Source organism: Sorex araneus, chromosome X (genome assembly GCF_027595985.1).
Source record: "Sorex araneus isolate mSorAra2 chromosome X, mSorAra2.pri, whole genome shotgun sequence".
Taxonomy (NCBI): Eukaryota; Metazoa; Chordata; class Mammalia; order Eulipotyphla; family Soricidae; genus Sorex; species Sorex araneus.
In genome coordinates, this window is record NC_073313.1 from 293,745,190 (window position 1) to 293,761,633 (window position 16,444).

Here is a 16,444-nt window from a genome sequence, read left to right on the forward strand (position 1 = left end):
CTGATAAAGCTGATTTAAAATTTATAGTGATTTCAATTTGTGAGGGAAGTAAGTACAGCTTTGGGACCAGAGAGATACCTCAATGGGCTGAGCTTTGCATGTAGCAGGTCTTGGAGGTCTTGGATTTGATTTCTGGAACAAAATGGTCCCCAACTTAAAGCTTCAAGTTGTGAATGGAATTAGCCCTGAAGTTCATTTCTGGGGCTCTTTTTTTTGTCCTCTCTTTTGAGTTAAGTCATGTGAAATACATGCAATTTAGCAGCCAGATTTCCACATGCTTCTGAACTGTAAAAGAGCTTATATGATGTTTGAAGGAAAGTTTTCTGTCTCAGAACTTTTTTATACTTTTTAATTATTTAATAGTATTTCCAATTCTTCCTCTTTGTATCAACTTAAAAACTAGTTTTGGAGAAGGCCATCTTTTTATCTTACTGTCAGTTGCATTCTCTGGCCTGTTTAACATTTCTTTCTTTTATTTTATTATGCGAGCTGCCTCTGGAAGTTAACCTTGGCAGTTCCCCAAAATCTGAAATTGGGTGGTCCATCTTTCTCAAACTCCAAATTAGGAATTGCTAGTACACATTACCCATAACTGCCCTTGCTGACTGTCTTCTACTAGACTTTATCTGCACAATACCTATCAGAAATGTAGTAACATTTCTGGCATTTATATGGCAGCCACTTTCATTTCTGTATCAAACTACTTCCTAGATTTCTCTCCATCCTCTTCCTCTCCCTCTCCCGCCTCTGCTTCCTCCACCATCACTTTCTAGGTGTCAGGCTTAAGGGCTTGTTATTATGCTACCATTTTGTCCTGAAGTATCAAAGAACTTTTCATTTTTGGTTTAACTGCTTTTCATCAACAGTGATGACAAGACGATGAACCCTGGGTAGTATCTGTAGCGGTAGTATGTGTCAAGGGAAGAGATTATTCATAAGCTAGCATAAACAATTAATCCTGGAAACAAATATGCTGACACCTCTTTGGCCAAGGCCAGGAAGAGTTTGGCAGAGGACCCAGTCACACTTTTATTTTTCATTTGTGGAAAATTTGAGATGTAAAACTGCAGGTACCTTTTCTCCTTTGCCCTCTCACTCTCTATCAATGGGGAGATTTTGAGTTTTCTTTATTATATATATAAGTAAAGCATATGTATAAATGTAACAACCTCAACTAATTTCTAATTCTGGGTTCTAGTGTACAAAAGAAGAAATGCTTAAATGATGATGGTGGTATATTTTTACAGTCTCTGTTATTAGTATCTATAAGAGTACTGGAGCTAATATATTCATACTCATGCCCACATCTGCAAAATTTCAAGATGAACATTCATGAATGATGCAGTTTTCTGACAACATCTTGCCAGGGCTGGAGCGATAGCACAGCAGGTAGGGCATTTGCCTTGCATGTGGCCAACCAGGGTTTAATTCCTTTGTCCCTCTCAGAGAGCCCCACAAGCTACTGAGAGTATCCTGCCCATATGGCAGAGCCTGCCAAGCTACCCGTGGTGTATTTGATATGCCACAAACAGTAACAACAAGTCTCACAATGGAGATTGTTACTGGTGCCCTCTCACGCAAATCGATGAACAACGGGACAACAGAGCTATAATGCTATCTTCTTGTCCACTACTAGTGTTAGTCTTTGGGATTCAGAATAGGTATGTCTTAACATCATGCTAAAATTCTACCACAAAGTTTTGTATATACAAGTTTAATTAACAGAAAATGACATATGACCAATATTAATAAATGATTCAGAGAGGCTAAAATTCCCCAGGCTGTCTAAATCTCATTCTTTCAGATTCCGTTCTCATTTTTCATCCTCCTAATAGACTTTTTCTTGGCTTTCGTAGTGGCCCTCTGCTAAAGAAATGTGGGCTCGTTAATCTTTCTTGTCCATAGGGATATTGCCCTAGAACCTTCTGTGACCACTGCAACCTGCTGGCCTCAGCGTCTCAGTGGACTTGACTCTTGACTCTGAAGAACCTTGCAAGCTACTAGTATATGCTCTAGTTTGAACAGAGGGAGTTCTAGTTGGAATAGGGGAGTCGATGCATTTTGCAAAGCCAAATGCTGCTTCTTCATATCTTCCATTTCTTTTCACTGTGTTTCCTTTCCACCAGGAAGAGTTAGTTTGGTTTCCCATGAAATCTTTTTTTCTTTTTCTTTTTGAATCACACCTGGTGATGCTCAGAGGTTCCTCCTTCAGGAATTACTCCTGGCGGTGCTTGGGGGACCATATGGGATGCTGGGAATTGAACCCAGGTCAGCCTCGTGCAAAGTTAACACCCTACTCACTATGCTATCACTCCAGCCCCTCCCATGAAATCTTTAAATTTAATGAACTCTATGTTTTTTGGTAATTTTATAGGTTTTTAAATTTAATTTTTTAAAAATTGAATCACCATAAATGCACAGTTACAATGTTGCTAATTATTGGGTTTCAGTCATACAATATTCTATCACCCATTCCTTCACCAGTGTATATTTTCCACCACCAATGTCCTCAGTTTCCCTCAAGTTTGCCTCTATGACACTTTATTCTCCTCTCTCTCTCTCATTCTCTCTCTCTCTCTCTCTCTCTCCTTTTGGACTTTATGGTTTGCAATACAGGTACTGAAAGGTTATCATGTTTGTCCCTTTACCTATTCTCAGCACTCAGTTTTCGGTTTTTGTCCAGAGTGACCATTCTGGCTATATTTATCATACTGGTCCCTTCTCTATTCTAGATTTTCTCCCCACCCCTCCACTTGTGACAGCTTCCAACAATGGATCAGTCCTCCTGGCTGTTGTTTCTACTGTCCCTGGGTATTAGTCTTATACTATGTTTCATATATATATACATATATATGTATATATCCGACAAATGAGTTCAATCATTCTATGTCTGCCCCTCTCCCTCTGACTCACTTCACTCAGCATGATATTCTCTGTGTCCACCCACTGACACATGAATTCCATTTTTCCTGGTGACTGTGTAGTATTTGTTGTATAGATGTGCCATAGTTTCTTTATCCAGTTGTCTGTTCTATGGCACTGGGGTTTGATTTCTATTTTTTAAAGACTGTTTGAATAAGTATTGTGGTTACCTTGGAGTATCTGCTGATAAGCTTCCAGATGGTTAATGATCGCAGAACTCAACTCTAAATGATAAAAATGTTCTATCAATAATGAGTCAAAATTCCATGGCATTTGCATTCATTTCTGTAACTGCAGATTGTATATTTGACATGGACTAGCAGAGGCTACGGAGCCAACCCCCCAGGAGGCTAGAGCTGGAGGAAGAAGCAACCGTTTTGAGCTGCTTGTTTGATCTATCAGTTAATAAAAATCACTAATATCAATTTACATTGGGGGTTAATTTAAAATGTTATTTTATGTGTTTTCACATTAAATTGTAGAAACATGTTAGGTGGTTGTTCCTGACTCTGCTCAGAATGGCCCTGGCGGTGTCTCAGAGGACTCTGTGGCTCCAGGGACTCTAATCAGGGTCAGCAGGATGCAAGGCAAGCACCTTCACTCCTGAACTTTCTCTCTGGCCCTGTGGAAATGTGTTTAGTGACCTAGAAGTCTGTTCATGATATCACTGTCACCTGTTGCTCATCAATTTGCTCAAGCAGGCACCAGTAACGTCTCCATTTTGAGACGTGTTACTGTTTTTGGCATATCAAATATACCACTGGTAGCTTGCGAGGGCCTGCTGTGCGGGCGAGATACTCTCGGTAGCTTGCCGGGCTCTCTGAGAGGGGTGGAAGAATCGAACCTGGGTCGGCCATGTGTAAGGTGAATGCCCTACTGCTGTGCTATTGCTCCGGAAATAAGCATCAGATTACATATGTATATATGTGAGTGGTTCTTAAGTTATGAGAAGATCTTCAGTGACAACCCTGTAAGAGAAATGCAATTTTAACCATAATGAGATATAACTTTGCTCCATCAGCTGGACAAAAATCAAAATGCCTGAATATAGTCTGTGAGTTAGGGAGAACAATGCCTTTCACATTTAACTGTTGGGACTGGAAATTAGCATAGTCCCCTATGAAAGGAAAGCATCAAAATTAAAATGAGATATGCTTTTTGCTAAAAAAATTTCCCTTTTGAGATGTTAAGTCTATAGATAACCTTGCATGACATATGCAGAGATTATTCATGGAAGTACTCTCTATCAGGAAACAACAACCCAAAATCTATCAAAAGTAACAAGTTAAATAATATTATACATTCATAACACAGAATACCTTGAAGCTGAGAAACTGAAGCAGTTCATTCTGAACTAATATGAACAGGTGCCCAAGATATCTTATTAAAAAGGAAGCCATGATAAAGAACAGAACAGTGTGGAAAACATAGTAAGCTATGTTTTGTGTACAAAGAGGAAAATCATCTCTATTTGTGTATGTATTTGTATGTCTAGATGACACTTCTAAGGAAACTATTTCCCTGGAGATATCAAAGATGGAGATATCAAAGACTGGAAAGAGTATCATCAATGTTAGATCCTTTCATAAATTATCAAAGCATGGACAGCTAAAGATATCACAGGAACATGCACTGTCCATCCATTGCACTTTGTAGCTAGAAGTTGCCAGCAGACAGCAGCAAAGGGTGAGTGCTAGGGGTCAGGCAGGGGACTTACTGTCTAGTTAACATTTCTACATCCCTCCAGAGGCAGACATTTGTCCTGTGTCTTCTTGGTCCAATGTAGAAATTTCAAGTGAGTTGAAGCATGGGAGTTGGCTGACAAAGTGCAGGGGGTAAAAGAAAACACAAAAATGAGGTGAGGTGCATCTATCTAGACCTCTGGTTTTCAGACGTCTGTGAATAATGTCATTTCAGGCAAGCCCCACAACTCAGAGGACCACTTCTCAAGGAGGAAATTAGGGCATTATACCAATGGAAGCAGTATCTAGAGAGTTTATAAAGCAAACTTGGAGTGGCATTTAATCATACCCTAAAAAAATGGAAACATTCCAGGAAAAGTGCATAAATCACATTACTAAGTATTATGAGTAATTTAAGCAAACTTTTATACTGCTATCACAGAACTCAAGGAATATATGCAGACTTTCCCTTTAGAAGCATCTCTAATTGTCTCTCAGCACTTCACTGGTTCTTAGTCCAAAAGCTGAGAAGTGACTAAGTGTCCCTCCGTGATGAAGGAATCATTTGAAATTCCTTTGTGATCCTGTGATGATCACACACTTTCCTTCCCAGGAGAGATAACTATGACATTCAGTTTCCTGCTGACTGATTCCTTACTTGACTTTATCTTCTTTCATCTACTTTCATACTCCTGAAAATATACTTTTGTTTTGCTTGTTTTAAAACTTTATTACAAGTGTCATCTGGGTTGGATAGAACTATATTTTATTCATTCTATTAGGTGTGTAATCTTCCATTTACATTTGATTCACCATTTATTTTTTACCTATCTTATCTATTATGGACAATTGGAATATCTTTAATTGGAGCCATTAAGACCAATGCTAACAAGAGTGTTATGATAAATGCATTTGGCTGCATGCATAAATGAATATTTCTGGGGTAATTACACATGAATGGAATTTCTTCATTATATAGGAAATTGTTTCTTTTCTAGGTATGATAAAATATTTTACATTGTGGCTTTTGTATTGCACAAAACTTCTCATTGTTTTATATGCTACCAAAGATTTCTAAACATTTGGTTTTGTCAGATTTATTAATATTTGCTAGTCTTATGGAAATAGGGTATGAACTCATTATAATTTTAATTTACACTTAACTGGTGATGAATGAAATTGTGTGTCTCCTCATATATTAATTTGCCATTTGGAAACTTCCTTTTGTGAAATTCATGTTCAAAACTTTTGTCTGTTCTTTTATTGGAATGCCCTTCTTTAATAGTGTGTAATTTAATTTTTATATTAATGAAGATTCTGAAGGATGAATGGCCAGAGTTTGAGACACACCAGCAACCAGAAGAGAATGTACCAATTGAAGATTTTTCATAAATCTTTAACGTAATTAGCTGGCACAAATTATTCATCAGACAAATTGGACCTAAGCATATGCCCATAACTGCTGCTAGTTACATGCCCAAGTGCCCAGATCAATTAATAATACTAATAACAGTAGCTAAAACTCATCATGCTATTACCATGTGCATGGCATTGCATCAAGCATCCAGCACACAGCTTATCAACGTATCTTAGTAGCTTTATATAGAATGTATCATAAGACTTAGAGTTTTAAATACCTTTCACTAGGACTAAACTAGCAAATGATGTGGCTGGGAGTTGATCAATTAATCTGACTTCAGAGCCTATTCTCTGATCTTAATTACTATTCTTTCTCAAATGGAAGTAGTCATCAGAAGTTACATGTGAAAGAGAATATAATTAAGTACTCAGTTTAGAACTGGTAAAATTTCTATTTCCCTTAAAATATAATGCATTATAAAGAATGCTGAGAAAGAGAAAACAGACTTGAACAGAGCTTCCTATGTGCACTTGACTTACATTTCTATCACAGTAACTATAGGAATGGGTAAGTATAGACACTTCGGCTTATTATTGCCATATATGTCATTAAACAATTTTTACATCTTGAATGAATAAAATAAGATGTTCTGATTCAGACTAATTTTTAGGTTAAAAATCATGAAATAAATGATGGCAATTCTAACCCAGTATTAAGCAGCAGTTACCTTAAATGATCAAATTGAGGAAACTAGACTATTCAAATTACTGTATTTGGGCCCTAAAGGAGCTCTCTAGTCATTCGTAAGAAAATGCAACCAAAAAATAAGACTTCAAAAATAAGACTTTAAATACCACTGTTTCTTGGACTAGATCCCAGAGGTCTATGGGAAGGTAAACTTTGATTTTTAAGCTAAATATTAAAACTGTTGGAAAAGAAAAAAGAACTGTGAATATTTAAAATTTACAAAAAGGTGATCCAGACTTTGAAAAGGTAAGAAGAATTCAGAACTGAGTAGCAATCCATGATGTGGATTTTGAGATCATTGAGCTTTAATTCAGAGAGGCACCCACCATGTTCCCAGGAAGCATTTTATTCCTGGTTTTTAGGGAGCCTTCTGGTTTGCACGTGCCTGTGGGTCCTGTATAGTTTATACAACTATCCTCTTTCACCTACTGAGACCTTATTCGGGTTTGGGGTTTCATTGAAAGAATATTTTGAAGGCCTTCATTCTTCTAGGCTGAGATTTAGTCTCCCCACTTACCACACAACCTACTTGATTGATTTAATCTCACTGTCTGTGTCTAGAAGGAGAAGTCTGCGCTGTTATAAACTGCTTTCTGGAAAATCACATTTTAATGTTTTGCAGAACAGATGCAGCCTTATAACTGTGTACAACAAGCTTTCAGATCCGTAAATCTTGGGGCTGACAGGTAGAGTCTCTCATTTTACTGTTTAATAAGTTTAGAGGCCTATAATGATGTCTGATGAATTTGGTTCAGTAACAATATATGACCTCTTGCATTGCATTTCATAACTTACAAGGTGAAATAAATTTCCCTGCTCATTTATTTATATATATTTTTATCTACATTGTCTTATTTATTCTTCACAGCATCATTTTTGGAAGACAGTGCCTTCTCATCTTCCACGTTAACCATGAGACTGCAACCATTACCTAATATTTCAATATTGTAATTCAAACCTAGATGTTTATACCAGTTTTCTTCTACAATTTACATAATATACTCAAGATTAGAAAATCATAGATAATTTCCAAAAGAACCTGTATTACCAATGTGTTCTGAGTCCAGAGATGAATGGTGATATAAATGTCATATCATGGCTCACTTGAACAGAACAAAACAAAGCATAAGCCATTTCAATGTTTCTCTAGGATAAAAAGTTTAGGAAAAAATTGACAGGATAGCTTTGAAAAGTCCCAGATGGGATCAGTCAGACACCAGGAAGGTAAGTTACACATCCTTAGTGAGCTCAATGCATTTGTCCCACCTTCTAATTCAGTTTACATGTATAAGTCAGCTTTCTCCAACCACAACCAAATCCTAGAAGGCAGGCGTTTTAATTTGGTTTTCCCCAGAAGCAGATGGACTGAAGATTCAAGTGCACAGAAATTACTTAGGAGAGTGAAACTTCAGGATTGGGTGAGGAATGGAAGGGGCAGTGTGGGGAAAAGATGGTGGCAATAACAACATCACTGAGCTGGCTGCCACTGGGAGCATAACCCCAAGAGGAAACTTGAACACAGTGTAAAATCCCACCGGAGGGGTGAGGGGAACCTGGGATGTCATCTATCAACTCCCAGCAGTCTGAGAATTGAGGAGCGAGAGCAATAGGGTCATTCCCATCTTGAGAGGGTAGACTGGCACTTTGTAACTTAAGGAAAAATTCCTAGTCAAAAATGCAGAAACTGTCTATAACAGCATTCAGGGTTTAGGTTTTTTTAAAAAAACCCTTTCAAAGTCCAGAATAGTATTTGAGAAATAATGGAAATATGGACATATCAACTGATAGCAGTGTGGTTGTGAGGAATATTTATAGAGGAAGTCAAATGCAGCTTTAATGACATTTTATTGACCACTCACAGCATACTCAGTACCTTTCCTAATCGGTAGGTTATTCCCAATCACTGGGTGTGAAGTTGGCTCTATTATCAAGATTTGTATAAAAACGCACTCTGACTTTTTACAACAAAATCACTGACCAAACATTTCTTAAAAGTTAGCCCTATTGTGCATTTAGAAAAGCATGACTTAAACTTTAAATTTTAATAGACAAAAGAACAAGGAAGCACGACACCCAAATATGTAAAAACAGCCTAGTGAGCTCAATGCACTTTCTACTCACACTTTCTCATAAATCTTGTCGGGATGTTCTGGCCACTCGATCCTGCACACCACTCTGTTGGGCAGGGCCTCTGTGGTTGAGTAGTAGCCCTGTGGGAAGGCCAGCAGGAGAGCCAGGACCCAGATGACACAGATGACCACCTTGGTGGCTGTGGCTGATAGTCGGGGCTGGAGGGGGTGGATGATGGCCATGTATCTGGAACAGAGAGGAACAGAGTTTCAATTTAGTCATTCAAACCTGTATTAGCAACTGCTTGTCATTCCTGCCAATGAATAATTCCTGGATGTCTTGATTATCACCGGCTTTTACAACTTTTAGGTATGGTGATGGTGGTGGTGGTGGTTTAGGCCATGTTTGATGATACTCAGGGCTTACTTCTGTCTGTGTGGTCAGGAATGACTTCTGGTGGTGCTCAAGGGACTTTATGAGGTACTGGGGATTGAACACAGGTCAGCCATGTGCAAGGAAAGTGTCTTAACCTTGTACTATCTCTCTAATACAGCATTTCAGGAGTCTTCTAGTATTTCATTATTAAAACATGTGAGCTGGGGAGATCTGGATGAACATAATGGGTATGCATGTCAGTGGCTACCAGTGATATATATAAGAGCCTTGTGGATTTATTTAATACAAGGGCTCAATCCTTTCTGGATTAAGGAATAATAGTGTTATGACAAGTTTTTAAAATCCTCATTGTGACAATTTAAAAGACAAGCAATCCTATATGGGTCCATTCAACGTGAAAGGCAGTTGATGTGTGTAGTATGTGAGGTAGTACGGGCCAACAATCAGAAAAACATCCATGAACCAACACTCTCTTCAAAAAATATCCCCTATGAGCCCCTGGTTCTCCAATTCTTTGGATATCTAGGAGTCAGTGGGGGATTTATCACATGCTGCATGAGACAAAGATGGTCTCCACCTTTACAGATGCATTCCAGCATCTCAAAGACCAGGGTGGATGAGACCTTTGAAATAAGAGGGCCCTTCCTCTGCCTCCTTATGCCTGGGATGAGGCATTGAATGGAATCATCTGGATATGTGTGTCTAACAGGCTGGAATCTCTGTGAAGCTTTTCAGGTGCAGCACATTTGAAGAATAATAAACCTTCTAATCAGTATTTCATATCAATTATAAGCACATAAATTCTGCCACCTTCACTGAAAAAGACATACATCTCCCTTTGTGTATTTTTCTGGCAAAGTTTATGGACCTATCCCTTGAAATACGCATGTCTTTTTTTCAGAGGATGTATTATGCTCATATTACTCATATTTTCTGACAAAACCTCAGGATCATGCACCAAATTCTCTGACATGCAGGTAGCCGGCTTCCCTGGGACAGAAAAGTCAGTGTCTCCACTCAGAAATGAACAGACAAGTAGAATTGCAGCTGTCAGCTGGCTCCACATAATTCTTCCTCTACATTTTCTGGACTCCTAGGATCTCTGGACCAGAACTGAGGCCAGGGTTACAAGTAAAGCAATTTCATTTCATATGCACTCGACAAATTTTCATTGGGTACCTGCTGAACTCAAAACAGAGCATTTCCTTCAGGGCGAGGAGCTTTTAATTTCTCCAGGGAGAAATGGTGCATAAATAAGCTGCTCCAAAACATGACAAGAGAATGTGTGACCTCAACTGGTGTCTGTGAAGTGCCTTGAGGAGGATGCAGAATATTCAAGTCTTATGGGCAGTTGGTAGTGTGTTGGGTGAATCTAATGAGGTCTGCTTAGCTGGGTTTGTGGTGAACCTGCTGAGTATTCTCAATCAGCCTTTCTTTCTCCTCCTTATGACTCGTTCCCTATTCTGACAACTTAATGGCTTAGCTTTAACTAAGGATTCCTTGAACATTCCTCCATCACTCTAAACTTTAGAATATCTTTCTCCACATTTTCTTGTGAGAGGACACCCCCCAACAAAAGAAATCTCCTGTTGGCTCTAGAGTCTTCTTTTACTCTTCAGGGGCCACCAGGGTAGGTGTGCTGGGCTTCCCCACACTGAGTGGAAAATTGTTTCCCCACACCCGGGGCGAAGCCCAGACACTGGCTGATAACTTGGAAGGCTGAGGGGAGCATGTGTCCAGAGTGCAGTGGGGTCCAGTGGTGGCTCTGGCAGGTTATAGCTGAGTTCTGGGACTAAGTGCCTTGGACCCCCACCCTCAGAGGCTTCAAAGGGACCCCAGAGGTTCCTCAGCCTTGGTCACAGGGAATTCTACACTCACATGGCTCTTGCAGGGCTCAGGAAATCTTCACAGAGTGAGACCAGTGCTGGCACTTCTATAGCTTCCATATGGCCAATAGCATGAAGATATCAGAACCTATAGGTTGGGTCCAGAGGGCAAACTCAGGCATCCTTGAGCAGGGTGGACCCAGCTTTCTGCTTTGTGGCTCTGTCCCCAGTAGGCAAACTCTTGTTTGAAGGCCCTGTGCTGTCTAATAGCAGCACCCCCAAGTTAGTCGTTGTGTTAGAATCCCTCAGGTCAGCCTTCTCATAAACAATCAAAAGTCATGTTAGTCCCCAGGTAGGAAACCCCCAACATCTCTTTCTTCTCCCTCTTGGAAAGTATGTAGATGGTTAAGAAGTGAGGAAAGTGTGGAATTTAAAAAGACTCGGAAAAGACACAGTGTGGGTGCGTGGAGGGAGGAGTAATCTACAACGCTCTGGCCAAGTCTCCCTGACTGAGTTAACGACTACAAGGCGAACACTCAGGCACCATCCACAGAGCATCAGGAGGACAAAGAAAGCATCAACATGCTGTCAATCATTGTCTGTCTTCTTTAGGTTATTTATTGCCAATGGTCTCTTCTAAAAGAAACCCAGGATACCACAGACATGAGGACTTTCTATTCCTGGCTGTTCTCCTGAAAAGAACTCGTCTTTGAAGTCTTAATTTCCTCCAGGATAAACCAGCATCCCGTTTTGGTCATAAGGTGGTGAAGGCTGTTTGGGGAAGGGAGGTGGGCAACATCAGAGCTAACAGAGGTAGATTTGGGTACCCACTGTCTTTGTCTTCTTTCCAGTTCAGTGAAAGGATGAACCTGGATGCCCATTGCTAGAACATTTTTGAGTTTTTACTTTAAATTAGCAGGATTGCTTATTGGACCATTTCCCAGAGGCAAGATCGTTCCTCTACAAAGCTGGATACCCAGTTACTAAGACACAGTTCTCAGTTCAGCTCTGTCTGGGCACCTGTGCTATGCCTGTACCTTCTCAGGCTCCCCAAGAGCTCTGGATGCAAAGGAGAGAAAGTAGTAATTCCATTGCCCCCTTTTTATGTGACCTCAGATGCAAGATTTTAATTCTTGTTTAACTCAGGAAAAATGCTCAGTCTTAAACAAACACTTCCTAACGTAACACCCGTTCGCATGCCCAAATTGGCTGCTATACAGCGTTCAGAATCTAATGTGACTGGGGCTTAAGGGGGATTGCATCAGCATATTGGTGCTATAGCTCCAAATGAGTGGTAGAAAGCCATTTTTTATTTTTACTGCAAAAATTGCAATTTGGGAATCAGTTTCCGTTAACTCTCTGCTGTTACTTGAGTGTATAAACCATTTCAGTGACAGATGAAAGCATTATACACATAAAGCCAGAGAGAATAAAAAGATTGGCTTTTAAAAATATATGTATTTTTATTTGTTCAAGACAGAGCCATTTAGAAATCACCCTTTTTTCCTTTGTCCTTCTTACTCCTTTCTCTTTTTCCCTCTTACAATCCTCACTTCTGGGGCTTCTTTCTTACTTACCTCAAGGCTGGTGCCTCTGGACAATTGATCCTCCAAAGTATGTCGTTTCTTTCCTAAGGCACATTTCTAGCTTAGATTCTATTAACATACACTTCTATATTTATTGGTACACCCTGAATAATCCTTGCTTATTTGATTACAAGTCATCGCTGAGCAAGCGCCATAAGCCCTAGAAAAATATATTCAATAAATATTTATCGACTGCTTTGTGCTCACGGGACTAGAAGGCAGTCAATGAAACGTCTTTCCAGTTTACGCATTAATCATCAGGCTGCCAGGGACTGGGGTCCTGAGGCTGTGTGGGGTGGGGGTCAGATTCAACGCTTCAGGTTGGTTCAGCAGCAGTGAGGACCCTCAGCTTTGATTTCAACAGTGTGCTGTCTCCCAGCTCAAACACCTGAGGCTTCATCTTCATCTTGCATGATTATAATTTAAAAGAAAAACTCTCCAGACAGTTCTTTAAATCTAGCAAAACAGAAGGCTGCACATTTCTTTAATAAGGCAGAGGGAAACAGCCTTATTGTGAAAATGAATTCTAGTCATCTGACAAGTATCCTTATAACTTCCTCCCACACCAGTTCTGAATCATCTGGTAGAGGATCTTTCCTCAGCCAGGAGAATGCTCCTGCCATGTCCCTCTTCCAGTCTCTTTCCTCCACGTCCGGTCCCCGCCTACCCTCCTTCTCACTTTTCTGGAATGGCATGTTTGTCTTGAAGAGACTGATACTTCTTGCATTCGAATGACCAGAAAAACTGTGAGGTTACATAGTCTACTTCATGGTTATCCAATATTTTACATTCTGGTGGCCCATGCAGTTTCTGTGATAACGATGCATTTGTCTTTGTGTCATGAAAGCAGTCTCTGACTGATTTATTGGACTGTATGCTGATAAAATTTCCCTTGTAAAACAGCCTGGCTAGTTGACCTTTAGTCTCATTTGTAGGAAGTGAATTTCAAGAGAAATCAGAAACAGGATAATATGACATAGTCTTTTTATGAACACATCCTAACTTTCAGAGTAATGACTAAGGTGGAAACTCAAGGGGTGGCTGAATTTATGGCCCACCACAGTCATCAAGCAAGTTAGCTGACATGATGTCTAGGAATGCCACCTCTTCTCTGAGGTGATCTCTCAGCCTTTACAGTCTCCTCCCAACTGTGTCTTACTTTCATGAGTTGGCCCAGCCATTAGCTCCCTCCATTAGCCTGGGTAAGGTGCTGCCTTTTTCCCTGCTGTGAGAGTCTCTAATCTTGTGCTTTATTTGGTCTGATCTATCTCTTCTCTCTTCATCCAACACAGCACAGATTCTTTGATGAAAATTGTTGTGGCTGATTCACCTTGGTAGTAGTCTTGTTCTCCCTTGGAGCATTGGATGTAGTAAAGACTCAGTGAAACCTTAAGGGGATATGCGAATGCACTTGGCACGTAGGGGATTCATGAAAGGCTATTGGGTGAAATAAATGGCGTAGGGGAAATACATTTGGATGAAAATGTTCCTTCTCACACTCAGGATATATGTGAGACTCTTAGATGAGAACAATTGTTGCTCAGCGTTTTATGTCATGCAGGCATCCATTCAGGATCATCTTGTAGGGGTGACCTCTCTAGACCCAGGCCTTCAGGAATTCCTACCTCTCGAAATTCAACATGTGAATAAATTTTAAGTATTTTTGATGGACTCGCCTCTGCATTGAGCACATGCGGGGGGTTGTGGAGGACTCAGTCTTCCTATCCTCTGAGCAGTTATTTTTATTTTTCACCTCCCACTTCCCATTCACTTTCCCCAGTCTTTCTGCCTGAGGTCACTAATATTTCATAAATTGGGTTTTGCCTCCTAGGATATTTCTCTAACCATTAAAATCTGGCAACAACATTTTACCAAGACCACTTGACTAGCAACTTTGACTTTTCACCTGAACTCAAGCTCACAAAACTGTTTTAATGACAACTCGAGCTGCCAACAGGGGTGTCTCAAAGTTCGTACACCACAAAAGCATTTTGATGATGACACAGTCCCTCGCCTCATTACTGCAATGTTATTTGCAATTAGGAAAAGCATGAATTTTTACTTTACACTCAAAGTGCATTAATAGATTCACTTCAGAAATAGCCAGTTGATAATAGGGATAGTCAAAAAGATTATAAAATAAAAGGTTCCATCCAAAGATGGAACCAAAAGGGTGTGTGAAAATTCAGAGTGAATTGAAGAAGTGAATGAGTTCACCTATTGTCTGAGTTGTCTTTCCCCAGGTGTGATCAAAGAAGGGCTCGTGTAATTCTCAAATGCTTTAGGTATAGAATCTTCAGCTAGGCTTCCATAAAAGAATGCATGTGAAAGGCCTGAAATTAACCATGTATCACATTCTAGATATTTCTATCTGTAGAGGAGACCCAGTTTAGGTGAGCTGATTCTCACCATCAGGAATGAGCAACACGGAAGAATTCGTCAATTAATCACGAGGACCCTACTAATCCCAAGATAAATTTCCACTGCCATTCCACCCCAGTGGTTGAACTGGAGACAGGGCTGGCTAGGATGGTGCAGAAAGGCAGAGCATGTTTATTTCCTAACTGAAAGGAAAAATGGCAGTAAATCCAACAGAGTGATGTAAGACAAGTGAAATAAAGCCCATTTTCTCCTTTAGCTTAAAGGCTCTTTCTAAGGATTGACTGAGCCACAGACTAGTGTGATACTCTTCTACCCACTGCTTCCTTCCTCAACACTGCCTTAATGCTTGCTTTGGAGACACCAGTTGGAACCTGAAGGGGTATGCACAGGACCGTCACACAAACACCCTAGCAAGCATCCCCTGAGCTACAGAAAAATACCACTGTCAAACTGTAATTCCTTTACATTTTCACTTTTGGGATTTAGAACTAAGACCTAGACATGAGAGGTGTAGTGACAGACACAGGACATATTTGGGTTTACAGAGACTGAGAATGATGGTGGGGTCCCATGAGCTCCAGTGGTACAGTTAGGACAAAGAGAAAGGTGCTTGGGATGCAATTTTGTTGGAGTATTAATTACTGCAAGAGGGAAAAATAGTTGCCTTGACTGAAATCAGTGGTGATTCCAATAGAAACTCCCTTGTGGGAGTAAGTCTACATTTCAGGATTATCAACTCTGTGCTGTTTTTGTACTTTGCTGGTTGGGGCGTTATCATCTATTCCCCTCTCTGGTCAAGTAGGTAAGAATAGTAGTTGACCGTAGTCTGTTCAACTTTGTATACAGCATGGCCTTGATATTAAGTAAATTAATGCTCCATTTTAACCAATTTTGAGGTTTTGTGTGAGCAGTATTAAAGACTAGTTTATCAGGGGACTGAGCACCCATTTCATTGGTCTAACCAGCTAGGGGGAGACTGCCACAGTCACAGGGCCATGTGCTTAGGGGTTCCCAGATTCTCTGCCACCCCTCCTCCTTATTTTCAAAGAAACAGAAGCTTGTCTTTTCATCTTGATAGAAGGGAAACTCAAAGCAGAGGCATACCTGCAGCAGACAGGTAGAATGGGAGAGATTTTCTGCCTTCTCCCACAAATCTGCCTTGTTCTCCCCATAAAGAAAAGATCGTGAGCTGGGATTTGGGTGATATGAGTGGGTCCCTCACTCTTGGGGGTTGGACAAATGCAGCATTGGCTCCTGTCTTGTTTCTGGGTCACACCCAGAGGTGCTCCGAGCTCACCCCTGGCTTTGCACTCAGGAATTACTCCTAAAGGCGCTAGGGGGACCATATAGGATGCCAAGAATTGAACCCCGGTTGGCTGTGCAAAAGACAAGCACCCTTCCCACTGTACCATTGCTCTGGACCCCGGCATTGCCTTCTGTTATCACCACCTTTAAGATCTTGACATCCACATA

The 16,444-nt window shown here is 40.3% G+C and overlaps 1 protein-coding gene across 1 annotated transcript in view; it reads right to left on the reverse strand.

The window, feature by feature from the left end:
- Positions 1-16,444, reverse strand: part of TACR1 (tachykinin receptor 1) — a 156,347-nt gene that overhangs the window by 65,063 nt on the left and 74,840 nt on the right. Inside the window, exon 2 of the mRNA XM_004612007.2 lies at positions 8,833-9,027. Coding sequence (XP_004612064.2) covers positions 8,833-9,027 — 195 coding nt within the window. The remainder of the gene's footprint in view (positions 1-8,832; positions 9,028-16,444) is intronic.